Consider the following 17,293-nt stretch of genomic DNA (forward strand, 5'->3'; position numbering starts at 1 on the left):
TGAAGCCATGGGACTGCTGACTCAAACGCGAACATCATCGACCTTGGTTCACCCAGCACTGCCAGAGCATTTCTACATAGCATGGCATTGCAGCTCCAAGACCTACTTTCTCAATATGTTGGTCAGCTAATTAATGGCTGTGGGTCTTCGGACTGTCACGAACCTCTGTGCGATACTGGCAAACACAACGATTTCGACCGGCCAGTTCGCAGATGGACTAATCGATCAGCTCGCGCCATAGCGTTGGCTACAATCAGTGGACCTTCGCCACGCAAGCATCTATGCAATCACTACAGCAGCCCCGCTGACAACAATGTGGTTCCCGAGTCGAGTGTTGCCATGGCTTCAGCCGATGAGAAACGCGATCCGTCGTCTTTCCAGCAATTGTTCTGCGACACATTCTCGATACGCAAGATATGCACGCCACAAGCCGATGGCATCAAGGTGGACCCTTCAGGCCTCGAGCATTACCATCGGGCTGTCAATACTCTGTTGAGGCCATTTTCGTCCGCTGGTGGGAATATAGTCAGCAACAAAACTGCTGCGACCATCATGAACGCTGCTTTACAAACCTGTCTGGCCGACGCTCCTTCGGGATCACCTCAGCAGTACGTCTTCGCCAATCGCTTGATAAGCGCAGGCCACGCATATCCAGCTTGTGATCAGCGAACTCCAGCCGATGCCAAGTGGAACATCTGGCTTCGAATACTAGATCATGTTGAAATCGAGAAGCCGACGAGCCGACTTCTTGTGCACATCTTGCAAGTTGTGGCGTTCCGTTCACAACTCGATGATCGGGCCAGTGATATGACAAATTGCATGCGCGATCCCAATGGACAATCGGCGATGCTGTATCGCGCATTCTCGACCATCGGGCCTACGAACAAACTGAATGTCGAGCTGGATCCTCTTGCGCACAAGCTTGGCTCCAGCTATCATACCCGGAGCATGATAATGCGACTTGTAGCTCATACCACCGAAATGAGTGAATCGACTCTGCTCTGCTTCGTTCTCTGGCTTAAGAAGTTGTTTCTCACGCATTGGCGAGGTACGCCTGTCGTCCAGAGGGACAATGTCGAGTTCGCCGCGTTGTTCTTGATCGATGCCATCAAAAACAAAACAGATACAATTTCTCCTGCTATGTTGGATTACTATTTGATCGAAGGCGTGTCAACTCGACTCTCCTCCCTTGAAATCGCACAAAGCTGGACTGAGCTTGCGAGCCGATGTGGCGTAGCAGATTGCAGTCACATGCCTTGGTACATTGGATCTTACGCATCCGAAACGCAGCGAAGCTCTAAGCTGGACCGCGAAGTCGTACTGCCCTACAGTCCGGCCGTCTGCCACCTTTTGCAATTCGACTTCTTGTTTACGACCACACAACGGGCTGTCTATTTCCGCTCTATAAATTGGCAAAGGATGCTGCAAGCATGGTCCGTGTCCGAGAAGGCATCAGGTAATCGGCAGCGCACAGAGTCGTCCAGGCTTCGAATCCAGCAGCCCGACGGCAGGCTCAGACATAATGAGGAGCAAGCTCTAGTCCTCAAAATTCGCCGAGATCATGTTTTACAGGACGCGTACGATCAACTATGGCAGCGGAGGAACAATGAGCTCTTCCGGCCGTTGAGGGTGTGGATGGCGGAAGCAGATGATCTCGAGCTTGGTCAAGATCTTGGTAGGTTGTGGCGCGGTGCGAAACGTCATCTGCCAAGTAGCTAACGGATCTCTTAGGTGGCGTTCAGATTGAGTTCTTCAACCTTGTCTGTCGAGAAGCCTACGCCGAAGACGCCGGCATGTTCACTACAAACGACGCTACGGGCACGAATTATCTCAGACCTGGAAGTATCCAACCATTGCACAAATTCGAGCTGCTTGGTACGTTGCTAGCATTGGCTGCCTACAACGGGATCACGTTGCCGATAAGTATGCACGAGACTTTTTACAGAATTCTGCTTGATGGACCTGTCGGAAGAAAGCCTAGCATCTGGCCCCCCTCGTTCATATCTGACTGGCCAGTGGAGTCCAGCTCCCTCGAGTACATGCTAGATCACGCGGAGGAGGACATAGATGACGGCTTCTCACTCGAAGCAAACGGTCTGCGGGTCTCGGCTTCATATGGTGGTAGATTCCGCACAGGTGATGAGTACACGCATACGATGAATGTGTACCAGGCAGTCCCAATGTATGGCTCTTCAGCGGGAATGGATGTCTCGGAGCTCAAGTGGCCTGGTTGGAGAATGATACAAGTGCCGGAAAATGCACCACCAATAACCGATTGGAAGAAGTTCGCAGAAAAGTACATGCTATGGATGGCCTACTATTCGGTAGTACCACAGTGGGAGGCGTTGATGAAGGGCTTCTACAGGATCATAGATCCACACACACTATCAATTTTCACACCAGCTGAGCTGAAACATCACATCGAGGGTACGTCGAATCTGGACATTCAGGAGCTCCGGCGAGCGACACGGTACGAGGGGTATGTTGCGAATGAACCGTATATCCAGGCTTTCTGGCGAGTCATCTCAACCTGGAGCGAAGCAGAACAGATGGGCCTAGTCAAATTCGTTACAGCTGCTGAGCGGGTTCCAATAGGTGGTGAAAAGGACATTACGTTCGTCATCCAGCATAGTCCAGGCACGGACGACGAGCGTCTACCTACAAGCTCAACATGCTTTGGAACACTGAACCTGCCTGTGTACAGCTCGGCGGATATCTTGAACACAAAGTTGACCATGGCGGTGAAGTATGGGATGGAGGGGTTTGGTGTAGCATAAGCATGCGTGTTCGTCAAGATGTATTGTGTATATATTCTGGCACCCGTCTTCTGGAGCATTCGACGTCATCGTGACGACTGACTAAAACACCACGGCTCCGCCATCGATGACCATGTCCGCACCGTTGATGTAGCTGCCCGCTCTGCTTGCAAGTAGCACACACATCCCGTCTAGCTCACCAACGGCACCCATCCTTCCCATTGGATTGCGGCTTGCCCACACACCCCTAGCTTCCTCCAGTGCTCCACCGCCAGCATTCAAGATAGTGTCCATGTAGCCCGGAGAGAGTGAGTTGACCCGGATGCCATAGTTCGCCCACTCAGCAGCCAGACTCGACTTCAATGCCACAATCGCTGCTTTGCTAACATTGTAAGCAACTTGCGGCTGTGGGAAGTTGACGCGGTGTGCCGAGATGGACGCTGTCAATGTAACACTGCATCCACCGGTGCCTTGCTTCGACATTTGCTTGGCAGCTGCTTGGGCGCACAGGAAAGCACCAGTAGTGTTGACATCAAGTGTCTTACGCCACTGAGCATCAGTCATGTCGATGGCAGACACGACACCAACAATTCCAGCGAAGCAGAAAAGGTGCTCAATGCTGCCGAGAGTCTGTACGACGGACTGGACCCCTTCGGCTACTTCTGCGGCGTCGGTCACGTCGACTGCAACACCAAAGACCCGGACTTTTGGAAAATCTTTGGCCAAAGCCAGCACATCCGCCTGAGACGATCGTAGTGTTGACTCCAGATCCCATAAGCAGCAGCCACTGGCTCCATGTTCGAGAAGTGCTCGTGCGGCTGATAGACCTAGAGTACCTGCTCCTCCGGTGACTGCCATTGAATCAGCATCATGTAAATTTTCAATTCAGAGACGAGGGGATCGCGCTTACGCTCTACGTACTCACAACATTGCCCTGCACGGCGAAACGAGCCGTTGCTCGGTCGCCAGCTTTCAATTCATTTGATAACGGCTTTGGCGGAGCGGTAAGAGACCCTGGAGAGCCATCCGACAGTTTCATGAACGGTATCTGCCTCGAGGACAGGGTATCGCGGTCACCCATGTTTGTGAAGTTCTGATAGTCGGGCTTGTCTGCTACACGCCGAGCAGAAAAGAGAAAACGAGATCGCCAGAAGCTATACGAATGTGTGGTGTAAGGTCGAGGATGGGCAGAGACATGAAACCTACCACTTGTGAATTTGCTTTATCAATTCTCCTTGTCTGTTGGTCAATGTTGTGGAGCTCAAGAAGGGTCACAGTCGCCCGCCAAGAGTGGAAACATAAGCGACGAATGATGGAGCGTGAGGAGGAAGGTCTGGCGCGGAATCTCCTGACTGCTTCTATCAGGAGGAAGTGATTGCATGGACCGGCATAGCAGTCCATGGCCGTGTTGCTACAAGGATTCATGGAGTCCGCGAAGGAAGTTCGCCTCAACTCTTCTTGACTTCGCTCCCGGTTATGCGGTAAAAGGACAGCTCTAAATTTATGGCGTAGGATGTTCCGGCGCGGCAAAAAGATCTTCCGGTGCGGGGAATTGAACCCCTGCCTCCTCGGGCCATGCTAGATCATGTTACTGATCACGTGAGAGCGAGAAATCCTAGCCACTAGACCACACCGGATTGTGGAAGACTCTCTTGCGGCGTCCGTACATGATGCACACATTTACGAGCCCGAAATAGTCCCATTTCTCGGGCAGAGATGTGCGGGACCGACATGCGCATCCCAGGAACATCAACTCGGATCTGGATGCCAATCAAGGTCGCATCTAAAAACGGACTTGGACGATCAGACGTGAGTCTAAGGTCTCATCATCCCATCGAATCACATGGTGCTGCAAGTACCGCCCTGTACCAACTCGGAAGAAGCCCAACAGTCAGCACCACCACGAAAGAACAAAGCTACACCGGTATATGCCCAGCTATGCGCTCCGTATATGCAATCGCGCAGGCCGCCTTGACTCTAGATCCTTCGGGGCACAGATACGCAAGAATCTCGTTGCCCGCCCACCACTTTGCTTGTGCCGCCGGATCTCCTACTTCACGAAAGTGATCACGAGAGTGTATCAATGGACGACTGCTGAGCATCTTTGGCGTCCATCATCAGAGAGTGTGGAGATTCCTATATCTGTGGCCTCTGCGGTAGCAATGATGGCGAGGGGCAGCACTCCAGTCGCCTCATCATTGTATGCCCTGCGGCAGATGCTGGGACTGACACCAGCCAATGGAGATGCTGCTCTCACCGTCCATCCCATCTTTGTCTGCATCGACTGTGAAGCGTTCGAGCATGCCCACCACAAGATCACCGAGATAGGCGTGGCTGTTCTGGACACTAGAGAGCTAGATCAGAGAAGTGCTGAAGCAAAACAGTGGATCGAGAAAATCAAGTATGGTCACTTCAAGCCAATCGAGTACGGATTACTGAAGAACAAGAACTTCGTCAAAGGCTGCCCGGAAGCCTTCAACTTCGGCACTAGTACATGGATTAAGCTGGCAGATGCCAGGCGAGTGCTACAAAACATCTTTGATGACCCGACTCGCTTGCATGAGGCTGCCGACTTTGACAAGCCATTGAGCAAGACAGGTCGAGACGTAATCTTTGTTGGCCACAACGCCAGCAGCGACACTTCATTCCTCAAGCAAGTGGGCTTTAATGTAGCAGTAGACGGTGGCACCAAGGCGACCATGGATACGCAAAAGCTGGCAGGTGGCACGAAGAAGAAGTCGATTGCCTTGCAACGGCTGCTTTTGAGCCTGGACGTCGATGCTTACAATCTACACAATGCCGGCAACGATGCGGCGTACACACTTCAAGCTATGCTTCTGATGGCGCTGAAAGACCAATCAACACCTGGAAGCGTGGCTGCCGACTTGCTGAAATATTCTGGAAAACTGTCTCCTGCAAAGCACAGCCCAATAGTCGCACCTCACGTCTTTGCAGGCACGGCTATGGGGTGTACTATCGAGTCGGCCGCTGAGAATGGATCTATAGCGACGGACATGAGAACAAATATCCAGAGGCGTGCTGAACGACAAGAGCGGAAGATCGTTGTACGGACCGTCCGCAATGCTTCTGAGGTGCCGGCCACGACTGCCATGGCGCTGCAGAGGCCAGTGACATCCCACAGCTCACATATATTCTTCAACGACCCAGGACCCTGAATACTGCTTGATAGAGCGACACGCTACTTGAGGCGGATGGGCCCGATGAGAGATCGACGTGGACCATCGCACGCAAGCTGGACCAATACTTCGTTCGTCATACTTCGAAATCTCTTGCCGACTGATAGCCGTGGCTAGATCGAATCAATTGCGACTCCTGGAGGTCTGGATGCAAAGATTGACAGCCATCTGCTCTGCTAGGCTGTGCTAGCGGAAGGGCTTCTAAAGGAAAGATACTTCAGGCAGCCTCGATAACAGGCGAGGGCGTGAGTGGTCTGCACACGTGGCGACCTCGATACTGTCAGAGGGCCGTCGATAAGCGATCTGCCAGCGCAAGATGTGGAGGCTGTAATGCGCCCTTTTGCTCGTCGGGCGAGGTCCACAGTTGAGCAGAAGCACAGAGGCGGCCTCACAGCAGTTAGTCGACCGCGACATACAGAAACGATCAATCTCCGGCCACGCCCCACGTCGTATGATACCCCGGGCTAGCTTGCATGCGTACATGTATGTATGGTCAAGGAGCCTTTGGGCGAGTCGTCGCAACGTGGGCGAAGATGATATTTGATGACAATGGTCGTAAGGTGGTGCGATCTCCAGCATTCACCGGCTATTGCGGGGCGTAGAAAGTAGCGTATGACGTAGAATTACACAACGGTTCAAAAATGCCGAGCACCAGCGGTAGTGTCATGAGACATAAACTTCTTGCTTGGTAAAGACTGTCACTATTGTCTCACCGGCCGAAGCACAAGGCGACCGGCTCCGGTGAAATAGTGACTCAAGCCTTGTCGTGCATCAGCTGATTTTATTCGATGACCTTCCAGTACGTATCGGGTGTGGTAGCCTCCGACGCTTAGCAGACAACCACATATTAGCACAGCCCTGGTGTAACCCTTCGTATCACCTCCCTTCACGTACTCCAACAAACAGTGTACTAGTATTCTCTCTTCACTTGACACTATTATCCACCAATATCAGAGTCACCATCCCACTCAAATCTCCGCCACACAGAGGATCAGCGAGAGCAAGCACGAAGCACACGATGGCGGCGGCAGACTACTATAATCCTGGCGGCGGCAACATGCCTCAGGCGCCAGCAGTCCAAGCACCGAGACCTCAGCAGCAATATCCATATCCGCCTCAGCAAAGCAACAGCACCTTACCCTACCCAGTCTCCGACGCACCGCCACCCTACTCCCAATTCTCCGACCACCAGCGTCCACACTCTCAGCCACCACCTCAAAACCGACCCCAACCGCACGTGAATTTCGCACCCACCAACAACTACGGTCCAGCCGAAACCCACGCCTACCCACCCGACAAACAAAACCACCGGCCCTCCGCCATGCACAATGTAGTCCACGCCCAAGCGTCACCAGGGCAGTACGGCCAACCTCAACAACCACCTTATCGCCCACCCGTTCCCCAACCCCAATCAGGCTACCCTTTCCCAAATGGCCTCGCACCACCACCACCCACCGAAACACAACGCCGAGCCTCAGGTAGCTCAGGCTACAGACCAGCCGTGACTCCCTACCAAGGCGACTACGACTACGACAGCCGGAGCGTGAGTCGAGATCGTGGAAGCAGCGGCCGGCACCACCATCATCACCACCACGATCAGTCAACGCAGCAGAAGAAGAAGGGCAAGAACTCCGTCAGCACTTTCTTGGGAGCTGGCGGCGGCGCATTGATAGGCGATTTGATTTTCCCGGGTCTGGGGACGATAGGTGGTGCGGTGTTGGGTGGGGTTGGTGGACACGAGTACGGGAAGCAGAGGCGGAGTTATAGTAATGTGGACGGGAGGTCGAAGAGTTATCATTCGTCCAGGGATTACGATTATGATGAGGGATTGGATAGGAGAGGGAGGAGGAGGGATGTTTATTGAGAGTTGTATGTTTTGGATGGATGAATTGATGAAGCTTGGCGCTGGTCGTGCAGGCATATGAATTTTCACGATCTAGCGTTGTGTAGCGTATGGTGTAGAGTAGCATGACTTGCAAGAATATTCGAGTATCCACAGAGTTTTGGCCATAATAATCATTACTCATGCATCATTCTGTCTGTCGTGGCATTGCTACCCTAATCTATCCAACTACTACCCATCGTCGTTGCCCGAAATACTCGGACTAGGTAGCTCAAGCGCAACCACATCCTCCCCTCTTCGCTTCCGCTTCACTGCTGCTCGCTCATTAATACCAATCGCGCCGCCAGGATGATTCCGTTTGAAAACAGCATCCTTGCGATCCCGATGCATCTCGTCCGCCACTGTCAAGGCGAGCATATCGGCCACAGCAAGTGCAACGGTTGTGCTTGTCGTCGGGGCCGCGACACCGAACGTCGTCTCCTCACGTTCCGGTATAGGTGCTGGTAGTAAGATGCCGACTTCAGCATCACATAGCAGCGGACAGTCTGCGACCTGCAAATGTGAAGATAACGCCATCGTCGTGATGCCAGCGGGAAGATGCGGTAGCAGATTCAGCAGTTCCGGTGTCTTGCCACTGTAGCTGACGAACAGCAGTACATCCCCAGCTCGAACATCGCCCAGGTCCCCATGGACAGCTTCGCAGGCATGCAGGAAGCTGGCTCGGATGCTCAGGGACTTGCAGGTCGCTGTCAACTTCTGGGCAATGTACGCAGACTTGCCGACGCCACAGATGACGAGCTTGTTCGCCGTTCGCTGGGTTTCTAGGATAGCATCCACTGCTATGCGGAGTCCTTGTTGGGCAATGGTCGAGGTCCTATATAGTTCTTTGACGGCCGCCAGTGCTGCTGCCTCGGTGGCCAGAATCTGGACTGCGCGATCGAGGAAGCTTTTTAGCTTGCTAGATGGGGCCGCCATTTTCGAGTCTTCGAGAGCCAGCGGAAGATCATTTTCGGTAGCGGGCGGCGTGTTCAACGGATCGTCCATGTCCGCTGAAGAGGCCACATCGCTGCCATCGTCCTTGAACTCGTCTATGCGTAGCATGTTGGAATCAACGCTACTCATCGCGGATTTCGATCCCTTGGCCGGGCAAGAGAGTCTTCGTCGCTTCGGCGCTCGTGGTGAATCCATGTCACAGCTAAAGCTGCTGCTCGCCGCCGTGAATAATCCCAGAAGTGAATGTGCAATCAGAAAGTAATGATCTAAAGATCAAGACCATGACATAGACCTCAACGACACTAACGACGCAACCAGAACCAAGAAAGCGCCCCAAAACGTTCTCGAACCTATTAATTATTCTACCCAAAACCCAACGGCCACTCGGATGCGAGGCTGAAGCTTCCGGCCCAGGCACCGATAGCAACGCACTACAACAGCGTCATAGATTATGTGAGCGCACATGTACGAAGCGAGGTACGGTCGCGAGAAGAACACTAAATAGCGCGTTCTTGGGGTTTGTCGCGAAAGCTAACCAAGCTGCGGTGAGGAAGGACAGGGCAGGCTTGGCTGGTTCGAGTGGAGTCGGTGGTAGGATGCGCTTTCGGTCGAGGCGAGGTGAATGGCGTGATTCAGAGCGGGTACTGCCGCGATTGCGCCGATAACACGATCGCCTTTTTCAATTCGGCATCGTTTTCGGGCGCTGTGGTCATGGTGAAGACTAATCACTCTACTACCACTCCGTACGCAGCAGTCACTCCGCCGCTACGCAACACGACACGCTCGCCTGACTCGATGGGAGCGCCATTTTCCAGCTTCACCTTGATCCGAGCTCGTTGGCCTTCTTTCAGCAACCTAGGCTTCTTCTTCAACCGTTCTCCTCTCTGATCCACCGTCTCAATGAACTGTCTGATGACGCCTGGGACGTGAAGGCGTCCGATATGAACGTCAACTGGTTGTGGGAGCAGAGCGTCGACCACGCCCACAAGCATCGTCAGGTCTTTGACCACAGTGACGGGCAACGAGATATTACATAATACGTCGCCAGGCTTGATGTGCTGTGCCTCGATGTCCTGGAGATGTAGTGTACAAATTTGACCAGCAACCGCGTAGTCATTCGGCTCGTCGGATACCTCTATCGCTTTGACTGTCGCGATCTCGCCGGCTGGCTGGAAAGTGACGGAATCTCCGATCTGTACGCTGCCTGATGAAATCCGGCCAGAGACAGAAAGCGGGTTCGTGATGCTACCTCGGAACAAGTCGACGACTTGCATGCGCAGAGGTTTACGCATATCGTCCTGTGTCGTCTCGGCCCCAGACGACGTTTCGAGAGCCTGCAGTAGCGTAGGGAGCTTCGCTTGCGCAATCCAGTTTACTTCTCTACCACTCGGGCTATTCGCAACGTTCTGCCCACTCAAGCCGCTGCACGGCACGAAAGTGATCTTCTCCTCCCTGAAGCCGGACTCCCGCAGTAACTTCGTCACAGCCAGCTGTACTTTCTCGAACGCTTCCCGACTCCACGTAGGCATTGTCGAATCGAGCTTGTTCACAGCAACGATGATCCTGTCGAGGCCCACAGCTTTCGCCAGAAGTATATGCTCCTTCGTCTGCCCCTTCATCCCCGACTCGAGCTGATTCGCGTCCACCACAAGCACCGCCATATCAGCTATCGAGGCACCACCAATCATATTCGGAACGAAGTCTCGATGTCCGGGTGCGTCGAGAATCGTGAAGTCTGTGCTTTCAGTGCTGAAGTGATGTTGCGCAAAGTCGAACGTGACACCACGTTCGCGCTCTTCCGTGCCGGTGTCCATTACCCATGCCAGAGCGAAAGATGATTTGCCGAGCTCAGTAGCTTGTTTCTGATACCTGAGATAGATTAGTATCATAAAGCGTGATATTAGACAAACAGAGCAGCGTACTTATCAATATCACGTTGCGCTACAGCTCCCGTATCGAGCAGTAATCTACCCATGAGTGTACTCTTGCCATGATCGACATGACCAATGACCACAAAAGCTGCTGATGGTTTCCGTCGTGCTTTCCCATCCTCCCACAGCTTAGGCACGTCCAAGCCTTTGCTCTTGATCTTTGGTTGTGATGATGGAGCAGTGGCGTTGCTGTCCAGCCTAAGAGCTTCAGTTTTCTTCACTAGACCATTTGATTTCTGCTTCGTTGATAATGTGTTGCTGCCTGTATTCGTATACATTGTCAGTGTTGCTCATCTCATCAATCCTTTGCTGGTCTGCTGTGCTTGGCGAACAGTGTCGTCCGGTGACGGTACTTTGAATGGATCGTCCGCTGCCTCTGCACCAAGAACCTCGGATAGAGACATATTTGGTCTATGTCCGCCAGGCAAGCTCGTTGCCAACGTGCGTGCAAATTCCGTCGGCGAAGCTCTGATATCGGGCTTCTCCTCCTCGGGCTCAGCTAGCGGCGGTGTTGGCTCTCGTGGTGGGGGAGTAGGCTCGCGCTTCCTTCTGATTGCATACCTGCGTAGTTCAGGAGGCGCATCTGCAGCAGGCTTCTCGTTCTCGATCGTAGTCTTCGCCTTCGAGAGCCTATCCAGTGAGCTCAAGGAACTTGTACTGTTCGCGGCACTAGAAGAAGCAGCGCCTTTCTTGCGCCGCTCTTCTGCCAGCTTGGCAAGTTTTGAAGAGCCTCCGAGCATCATTTGTCGTGGTAGGTGATTGCTCGGAACAAGCGAGGCCTGCTTCTGCAATGGCATGGTCCAGGCCACATCTCGAAACCAGTCGGAGGCTGTTGCAGCACGATCCAGGTCTATCGTCGGCGCATCAGCACAGTCTCCTTGAGCTCACAAGGATGAACGTGACCCACCTCTTCGCTTCTGCTCCCAGAAATGCCCTGGCCCACAGCCAGCCATCATGAAAGAACGGATACGCAAAACAGCGACTGACTCACCTGATTCTTGTGCACTCTTCTCAGCCGCCTCATCAAATTTGCTCTTCGGCTTCTCTTTCTTCGCAGACTGCTGCGGTTGTGTCTTTGGCTTGCGGTTGTTCTTGAGAAACGTGACACTCTTTCCAACATCCCAATAGTAATTCCATAGGGCGTCCTCGATTTCTCTGTCCGAAGCCTGAAGTCCTGCCTCTTCTAGCTCCACTCGCACTACAGGTGTCAAGACCGCGAATTGGTTGCGATCCTCTTCCGTGTATCCTTCGTCTTGCTCCTCGTAGTCGCCGTCATCGTACAGCTCGTCCTCATCGTAGTCGATGTTCTTGACTCGTTGCATGTTGGGTACTGGTACGCCCCAATCGAGGTCGACGTGTACGTGTTGGATTGACAAAGGTTACAAAATAAACAGTCATGTGTGCTCTTGCCTTTCCGATCTTCACGCACGTGAAACAGCTTCAGGGCTACGTCACTAATATGTCTCGGCTCAAGAAGTGCTCCACCTAAACTCACAACGTCTTTGAATATACCGGACAACATTATCATCATAACCAGGAAAGGTAACAGATCACGAGGCGTGAGGCTCAGCGTATGGACAAGGAGGAAGAAGTGTGAATCACAAAAGCTGAGAAACGGACTGAGCAAAGTCACAATTCACCAAACCAATATTGGCAGTACAATGTACATAAACGAAAACAGTACACGGTACCATGAAAAGCTCTCCGTCCCACCCAGGAAGGAACCCGTCCAACCCAATTCCACAAGGACCCTCCCCTGTCGTCCAAGGAAAGCAAGCCCGGGCCCGTAGGCACAACAAAGGCAATGCATAAAGACAACTCCATCATAAATCCATTTGAGCATGAAATCGTCGTCCCTGCCGATCCGCCAAGTGTTAAAGAAGGTGTCGAGCTATACTGCCAAGCAGCGCGTCCAAAGTAATTTTTTGAAAGCACAAGAAAGAGTGTGAAGGGCTTGGTTGAGCTGGAAGTTATAGTACTAGCATGCCGGCCATGCCTGCGACGGCGACGATGGCGGCGAAGTCCATGCTGATCGTCGAGCCGCTGCCTGTCTGGGGTAGCGGTCGTGCGGTTTGATTGCCTGCGCTTGCGGACGGATGGGCGGCACCTGTGGAGCTGATGGTGCCATTACCGTACGCATAGATCGTTGAGCTCGGACCCACAGTCGTCGAAGCAGGTGAAGTGCCGTTACCGCTCATAGTGGCATAGGCCGTCTGTACGACACGCTCGACGGTGCGCGTGATTGTGTACGTGGTAGTGGCACTGGTGATGACCTGCCTCTGTGTCGACTCCAGAGTCTCCTGGGCACCGACGGTGCTGCATGTCAATGCAGCGGCGGCTGCGAAAAGCGAAGTGAAGCGCATATCGTTCGATGGTCGTTCTAGATCGTGGAGTTTCTGGAAGGAATGTGGTGGACCTGTTGTGGCGGTACCGGGTAGTGTGACGCTGCACTGGAATGCGACAAACGAGTGTGTGTTGAAATGTGTTGACGGATTGTCGTTCGAAGCAGTAGCGACCTGTATGTACAGTCAAAAGAGTGTGAGGAGACCAAGAAGTGTCCAGTAACGATCGTGCGACGACGAGGTAGACGAAGTACTCAAGACGAAACGAGTCCGTGACAGTGTCTGAGACGGAGCCTCAATGAGTCTGTCGCACAAAGCGCTGATAATGATTCGTGCTGAAAGAGCAATCTGATCGATTCCTTTGTCCTGGTAAATGAGCGTGATACGAGCCTCGAGCCGTCGTAGAGTCGCAGTCGCAGCAGCGTTGTTGTCAAGTGAGTGTGTGTGTGTGTGAGTTGTGTTGTATACAAGAGATCAGGGCTGTGCTCAAAGACACTCTTCACGCGGACACCTACCGAGTATAATATATGCTTGAACGGCGACTGCAGAAGACTCTTAGCACAGGCACCCCTGTCGAGCGATTCAATTCCACGTTCCGAATGACACAATTTGATGTGGTACGGCCAATGGTCGTGAGCTGTTAGTGAAGAGTGTTTCCAGTAGCGCGGGTAGGGTGGAAATTGGCATGTACCCTTTTCCGACTTGCATGAAAGCGCGGCGCTAGGCCCGATTTCGACCTTTGCGACAGGACGCCTGAACTGTAGGTTGTCTTTACGCAGGAGCGACATGAGGGCAACAGAATGATCTATCGAGTGGACATCCCCCGACGACAGGTCTATCTATACGGCTCGTGCATCCATATGATAACACCACACTATCGTAGCCCCCCACCAACAACGCAAGCACAAGCTTTCATCTCATTCGCCAAGCCTCACTAGCCCATTAACCGAAAGCACACCCAATTGTTCGATCGTTCCTGCATTAGCGCCGTCCATCGTCCGGAGAAATGATCAGAGCACGGATGGAGAAGGAGAAGGAAAAAAAAAACGTCTTTTCGCTGAACGGCAGTCTGGGCTCATGGAATCGGGCCAACTACCGAGCTTGATTGTTACTTTCGCTAGCGCAAGACCCGAGGCGTGACAATGATCGCGAATGTGACGCGTGGGAATAGTGATGGAAGATCGAGACACGCGATGAGATGGTCGATGGACCACTGGTTGGGTGGTCAACAAACATTGTCGTGATGACCTTTGTGAGGACTTGTCTGGGCCACCAACGATTGATGCTGCCATGGATAGCATACATGGCTCACAGTCTCCCCAGACGACGAGTGAGCGACAACGTCTGGTCGAGCCAGCTGCGTGAAGTTCGGATGGGAAGCCACGGTGACTCGCTCTTACAACAGCTTACAACGTCATTTACATTCGCCACCAGCAGCATTACGAGTTCAACAGGAGTCGTCTTCCGAGAGATATACTGCCAATCTGCCGCGCGAATGATTGCAACCAGAACCGCCCCAGCACACATCCGTAAAAATGAAAGACGCCACGCTAACGACCCAGCAAAGCACGAAATAACCTCGCCGTATATTAGGCTTCAGAACGCATACCGAGGAACCCGCAGCGAGTGTACTCATCCAAACGAACGCAGCCTCCAACTCAGCCAACACTATTCCAAAGCATCCTAGCAATCCCATCAACCCTCATCTCCCTCTCCTCCCCCTCCCCCTCACGCTCTCGTTCCCTCTCAACATGACTACTGGACAACGTACTCTCCGCCCCAGCAAAACTAACACCCCGCCTTGACCCAGTCCGTCGTCTTTCCGACTGGGACTGCGAGTGCAACTGCGACTGCTCGGGAAGTTGCACAGCACTCTTACTTCCCCCACCTATCAAAGCCGAAGCAGATTTCTGCGGACTCTCGCTCTTGGCGTGCGCACCAGTTGGCACAACACCGCTAGGAGGCGAAGCGGAAGTCGAGAGTTTACTCGGCTCGTGGCCCTGTCGTGGTCGTGCGGGGAGGGAGACGGCGGATTTACTCATCTTGAGTTCTGTTGCGGCGGCGGCGGCTGCGGCAGGGTTTGTCCTTGCTGCTGTGCCGAGACGTGTACTGGTCTTTGCATTCCGGCATTTTCGTAAGCGCTCTAGTGAGTCGGCGATAGGGTCGCGGAATTTCTGGACGACTTTCAGTTCCGTGTTTACGGCCTTGAAGCGGCCTTGGAAGATTTCGGGGCCCATGGAGTAGGTGTTTGTTGGGCCTGGGAGACTGTTGTTCCTGCCGTCGTGTGCATTTAGTGTGGCGAGGTTGAGGTAAGACTTCAGTGTTTCGTTTCGTCGATCGTAGATATGATGGGGTACCAACGGCTGTCTCTCCGCCGCAGCTTCTCGGTCTGCGAGGGCTTTATCTTGCATCATTTTCAGCTCGATCCGACTTCGTCCCATTGCCGGTGTCGTGACGCCAGAAGAGCCAGATCGGGTTGAGTCGGGGCTGACGGGTCCAGCACGGAAGGTGGTAGGCCTTGTCCTGACTCGAGGCATAGAGCTTTCATCCTCAGGTGTGTGACCCTGGAGGCTGCCTGTTCTGGGTGTGTTCATCGGGTTAGTATTGCTGCCACTGCCTGTCGTAGGATGCGAAGCACTAGGCACAAAGCGAGAAACGAGCTCGTCCGCATCCTGGTCCGCTGCTCCATCATTACCGAGTGCAGACCGTGCCGAGCGCAAAGATGGAGCTGGCGAACCATGTCCACTGTGTCCATCGTCGAGAGCGCTGATACTGCTGAGCAATGCCGGAGCAGGTAGTTGTGCGCTCGTGAGTCGTTTGGCTGTGGGATTGGGATGCTCTTTCGCACCGTGCAGTGGACTTCGAATATGCGGTACGGGAGTCACGGCTTGCTTCTCTATCGCCGGTGGTGAAGGTGGCGGCGGGGAGGGCTCCTTTTCAGGAGATGGAGATGCTTGTATGATCGGGGCAGGTGGCATGCTTTTAGGACTCGTCGCACTCTCGTCCGATGCATCGCTTGCAGCAGGTGTACCATCTGCTTCAGCTTGTGACTCTTTTCGAGGCTCCTGGACCTGCACTTCTTTCAAGCTCCTCGCTTCTTGCATACTGAAATTTACAGCCGGATGCTGCAACCTCGCAGCTGCTCTATCGGGCGGCTTGTCCTGCGCGACACTCGTTCTTCGCGAATTATTGGCAGTATTCTGCCTCGTACCGTACGGACTCGCGCTCGCGCTCTCCTCCGTCCACTCATCCTCCTGCGGCTCCGTCCCTTCCATCTTGGTCGTCTCATCATCCTCCGCACTGGTATCGCCGCCCACACTCCCCACCGCGAAGCCCACTCTCTTCGGCCCACCATTCTCCCTGCTCGCTCTCCGCGCTTCCTGCTGTCTCAAAAGCTCCACCTCCTGTTCATGCAGATCCTTCTCCTTGTGCAGTTGGATCTCCTCGCTCTGCGGCCGACTCCTCTTCCCACCCTTCAACCCCATTCCAGCCAGATTCTTCCCGGACCCCATCGCAGCCAAATTCTTCCCACTCGACAAGCGCGTCAACTGCCCATGCGACAGGTTCTTCTTCAGCTTCGTCCTCGACTGATTCCTTGGCAACTCCGAAGCCGTCATATTCCTCCTCATCGCCGGCCTGTCCTCATCCAACGAACCCGGCAACCTGATCTCCGTATCCCCCTCATGACTCCTCTGCCGCGCATGATGATGCTTCCTCCCATCCTCTTGCTGGTGCTGCTGCGCAAACTGTGCCGCCGCCTGCTGTTGAGCAGCCGCAGCCTGCCGTCCCATTTTGGCCAGATTCCGCCCGCTGCTGTGATTCCTCGGTAGAACAATCTTCGCGTGCCGGCCTTTGGCTCCTCCGACTGTATGTCGTAGCGGGTGGTGTTCGCTCGCCGAGCCTGGGCTAGTGACTCCACGTGGAACAGCACCATGGGAGCTCTGACTGCTATGTCGTTTCATGATCGGTGGTCGGGCCATTGCTCCTCCGCTTCCTGAGCCACCGCCTAAAGGTGTACTGGCAGACGTCACCGAGGGCATCGCGGCGGGCATGGCGGAGCTGGGGGTAGTGGTAGTGGTAGTGTTATTCGTACTCGAGCCAGTGTTGTATTGCGCCAGTGTCGGTGAAGCAGTACGAGTGGAAGGTGCAGCAGCCGGTGACGGCATGGCGATCGATCGCTCAGCACACGCGCGCCATGCACGTCCAGCTCAGCGACGCCAGCGTGGCAAGA

The 17,293-nt window shown here is 53.8% G+C and overlaps 9 protein-coding genes and 1 non-coding gene across 10 annotated transcripts; 3 read left to right on the top strand and 7 right to left on the bottom strand.

The window, feature by feature from the left end:
* Window positions 1-339: 339 nt before the first annotated feature.
* Window positions 340-2,777, top strand: LTS14_004948 (uncharacterized protein; the record flags this gene model as incomplete). Its single annotated transcript, XM_064837648.1, has 2 exons — window positions 340-1,675; window positions 1,732-2,777. The coding sequence occupies 2 exons, from the start codon at window positions 340-342 to the stop codon at window positions 2,775-2,777; spliced, it is 2,382 nt and encodes a 793-aa protein (XP_064694971.1).
* An 81-nt stretch (window positions 2,778-2,858) lies between these two features.
* Window positions 2,859-3,837, bottom strand: LTS14_004949 (uncharacterized protein; the record flags this gene model as incomplete). Its single annotated transcript, XM_064837649.1, has 2 exons — window positions 2,859-3,607; window positions 3,678-3,837. The coding sequence occupies 2 exons, from the start codon at window positions 3,835-3,837 to the stop codon at window positions 2,859-2,861; spliced, it is 909 nt and encodes a 302-aa protein (XP_064694972.1).
* A 456-nt stretch (window positions 3,838-4,293) lies between these two features.
* On the bottom strand, window positions 4,294-4,393 carry LTS14_004950. Its single transcript has one exon. It is a non-coding gene; the product is annotated as a tRNA-Glu (tRNA).
* Window positions 4,394-4,921: 528 nt separating this feature from the next.
* Window positions 4,922-5,932, top strand: LTS14_004951 (uncharacterized protein; the record flags this gene model as incomplete). The annotated part of the gene is made up of 1 exon (XM_064837650.1): window positions 4,922-5,932. One exon carries the CDS (start codon window positions 4,922-4,924, stop codon window positions 5,930-5,932), a length of 1,011 nt encoding a protein of 336 aa, XP_064694973.1.
* A 1,039-nt stretch (window positions 5,933-6,971) lies between these two features.
* Window positions 6,972-7,817, top strand: LTS14_004952 (uncharacterized protein; the record flags this gene model as incomplete). Its single annotated transcript, XM_064837651.1, has 1 exon — window positions 6,972-7,817. One exon carries the CDS (start codon window positions 6,972-6,974, stop codon window positions 7,815-7,817), a length of 846 nt encoding a protein of 281 aa, XP_064694974.1.
* A 210-nt stretch (window positions 7,818-8,027) lies between these two features.
* LTS14_004953 (uncharacterized protein) lies at window positions 8,028-8,897 on the bottom strand (the record flags this gene model as incomplete). Its single annotated transcript, XM_064837652.1, is given in 2 exon segments — window positions 8,028-8,430; window positions 8,446-8,897. The coding sequence occupies 2 exon segments, from the start codon at window positions 8,895-8,897 to the stop codon at window positions 8,028-8,030; spliced, it is 855 nt and encodes a 284-aa protein (XP_064694975.1).
* Window positions 8,898-9,514: 617 nt separating this feature from the next.
* LTS14_004954 (uncharacterized protein) lies at window positions 9,515-10,998 on the bottom strand (the record flags this gene model as incomplete). The annotated part of the gene is made up of 2 exons (XM_064837653.1): window positions 9,515-10,658; window positions 10,712-10,998. The coding sequence occupies 2 exons, from the start codon at window positions 10,996-10,998 to the stop codon at window positions 9,515-9,517; spliced, it is 1,431 nt and encodes a 476-aa protein (XP_064694976.1).
* Window positions 10,999-11,010: 12 nt separating this feature from the next.
* LTS14_004955 (uncharacterized protein) lies at window positions 11,011-12,042 on the bottom strand (the record flags this gene model as incomplete). Its single annotated transcript, XM_064837654.1, has 2 exons — window positions 11,011-11,570; window positions 11,712-12,042. 2 exons carry the CDS (start codon window positions 12,040-12,042, stop codon window positions 11,011-11,013), a joined length of 891 nt encoding a protein of 296 aa, XP_064694977.1.
* Window positions 12,043-12,690: 648 nt separating this feature from the next.
* Window positions 12,691-13,083, bottom strand: LTS14_004956 (uncharacterized protein; the record flags this gene model as incomplete). The annotated part of the gene is made up of 1 exon (XM_064837655.1): window positions 12,691-13,083. The coding sequence occupies one exon, from the start codon at window positions 13,081-13,083 to the stop codon at window positions 12,691-12,693; it is 393 nt and encodes a 130-aa protein (XP_064694978.1).
* Window positions 13,084-14,720: 1,637 nt separating this feature from the next.
* LTS14_004957 (uncharacterized protein) lies at window positions 14,721-17,228 on the bottom strand (the record flags this gene model as incomplete). The annotated part of the gene is made up of 1 exon (XM_064837656.1): window positions 14,721-17,228. One exon carries the CDS (start codon window positions 17,226-17,228, stop codon window positions 14,721-14,723), a length of 2,508 nt encoding a protein of 835 aa, XP_064694979.1.
* Window positions 17,229-17,293: the final 65 nt, after the last annotated feature.

The sequence above is a fragment of the Recurvomyces mirabilis genome (genome assembly GCF_035927965.1).
Source record: "Recurvomyces mirabilis strain CCFEE 5264 chromosome Unknown scaffold_11, whole genome shotgun sequence".
Lineage (NCBI taxonomy): Eukaryota > Fungi > Ascomycota > Dothideomycetes > Mycosphaerellales > Teratosphaeriaceae > Recurvomyces > Recurvomyces mirabilis.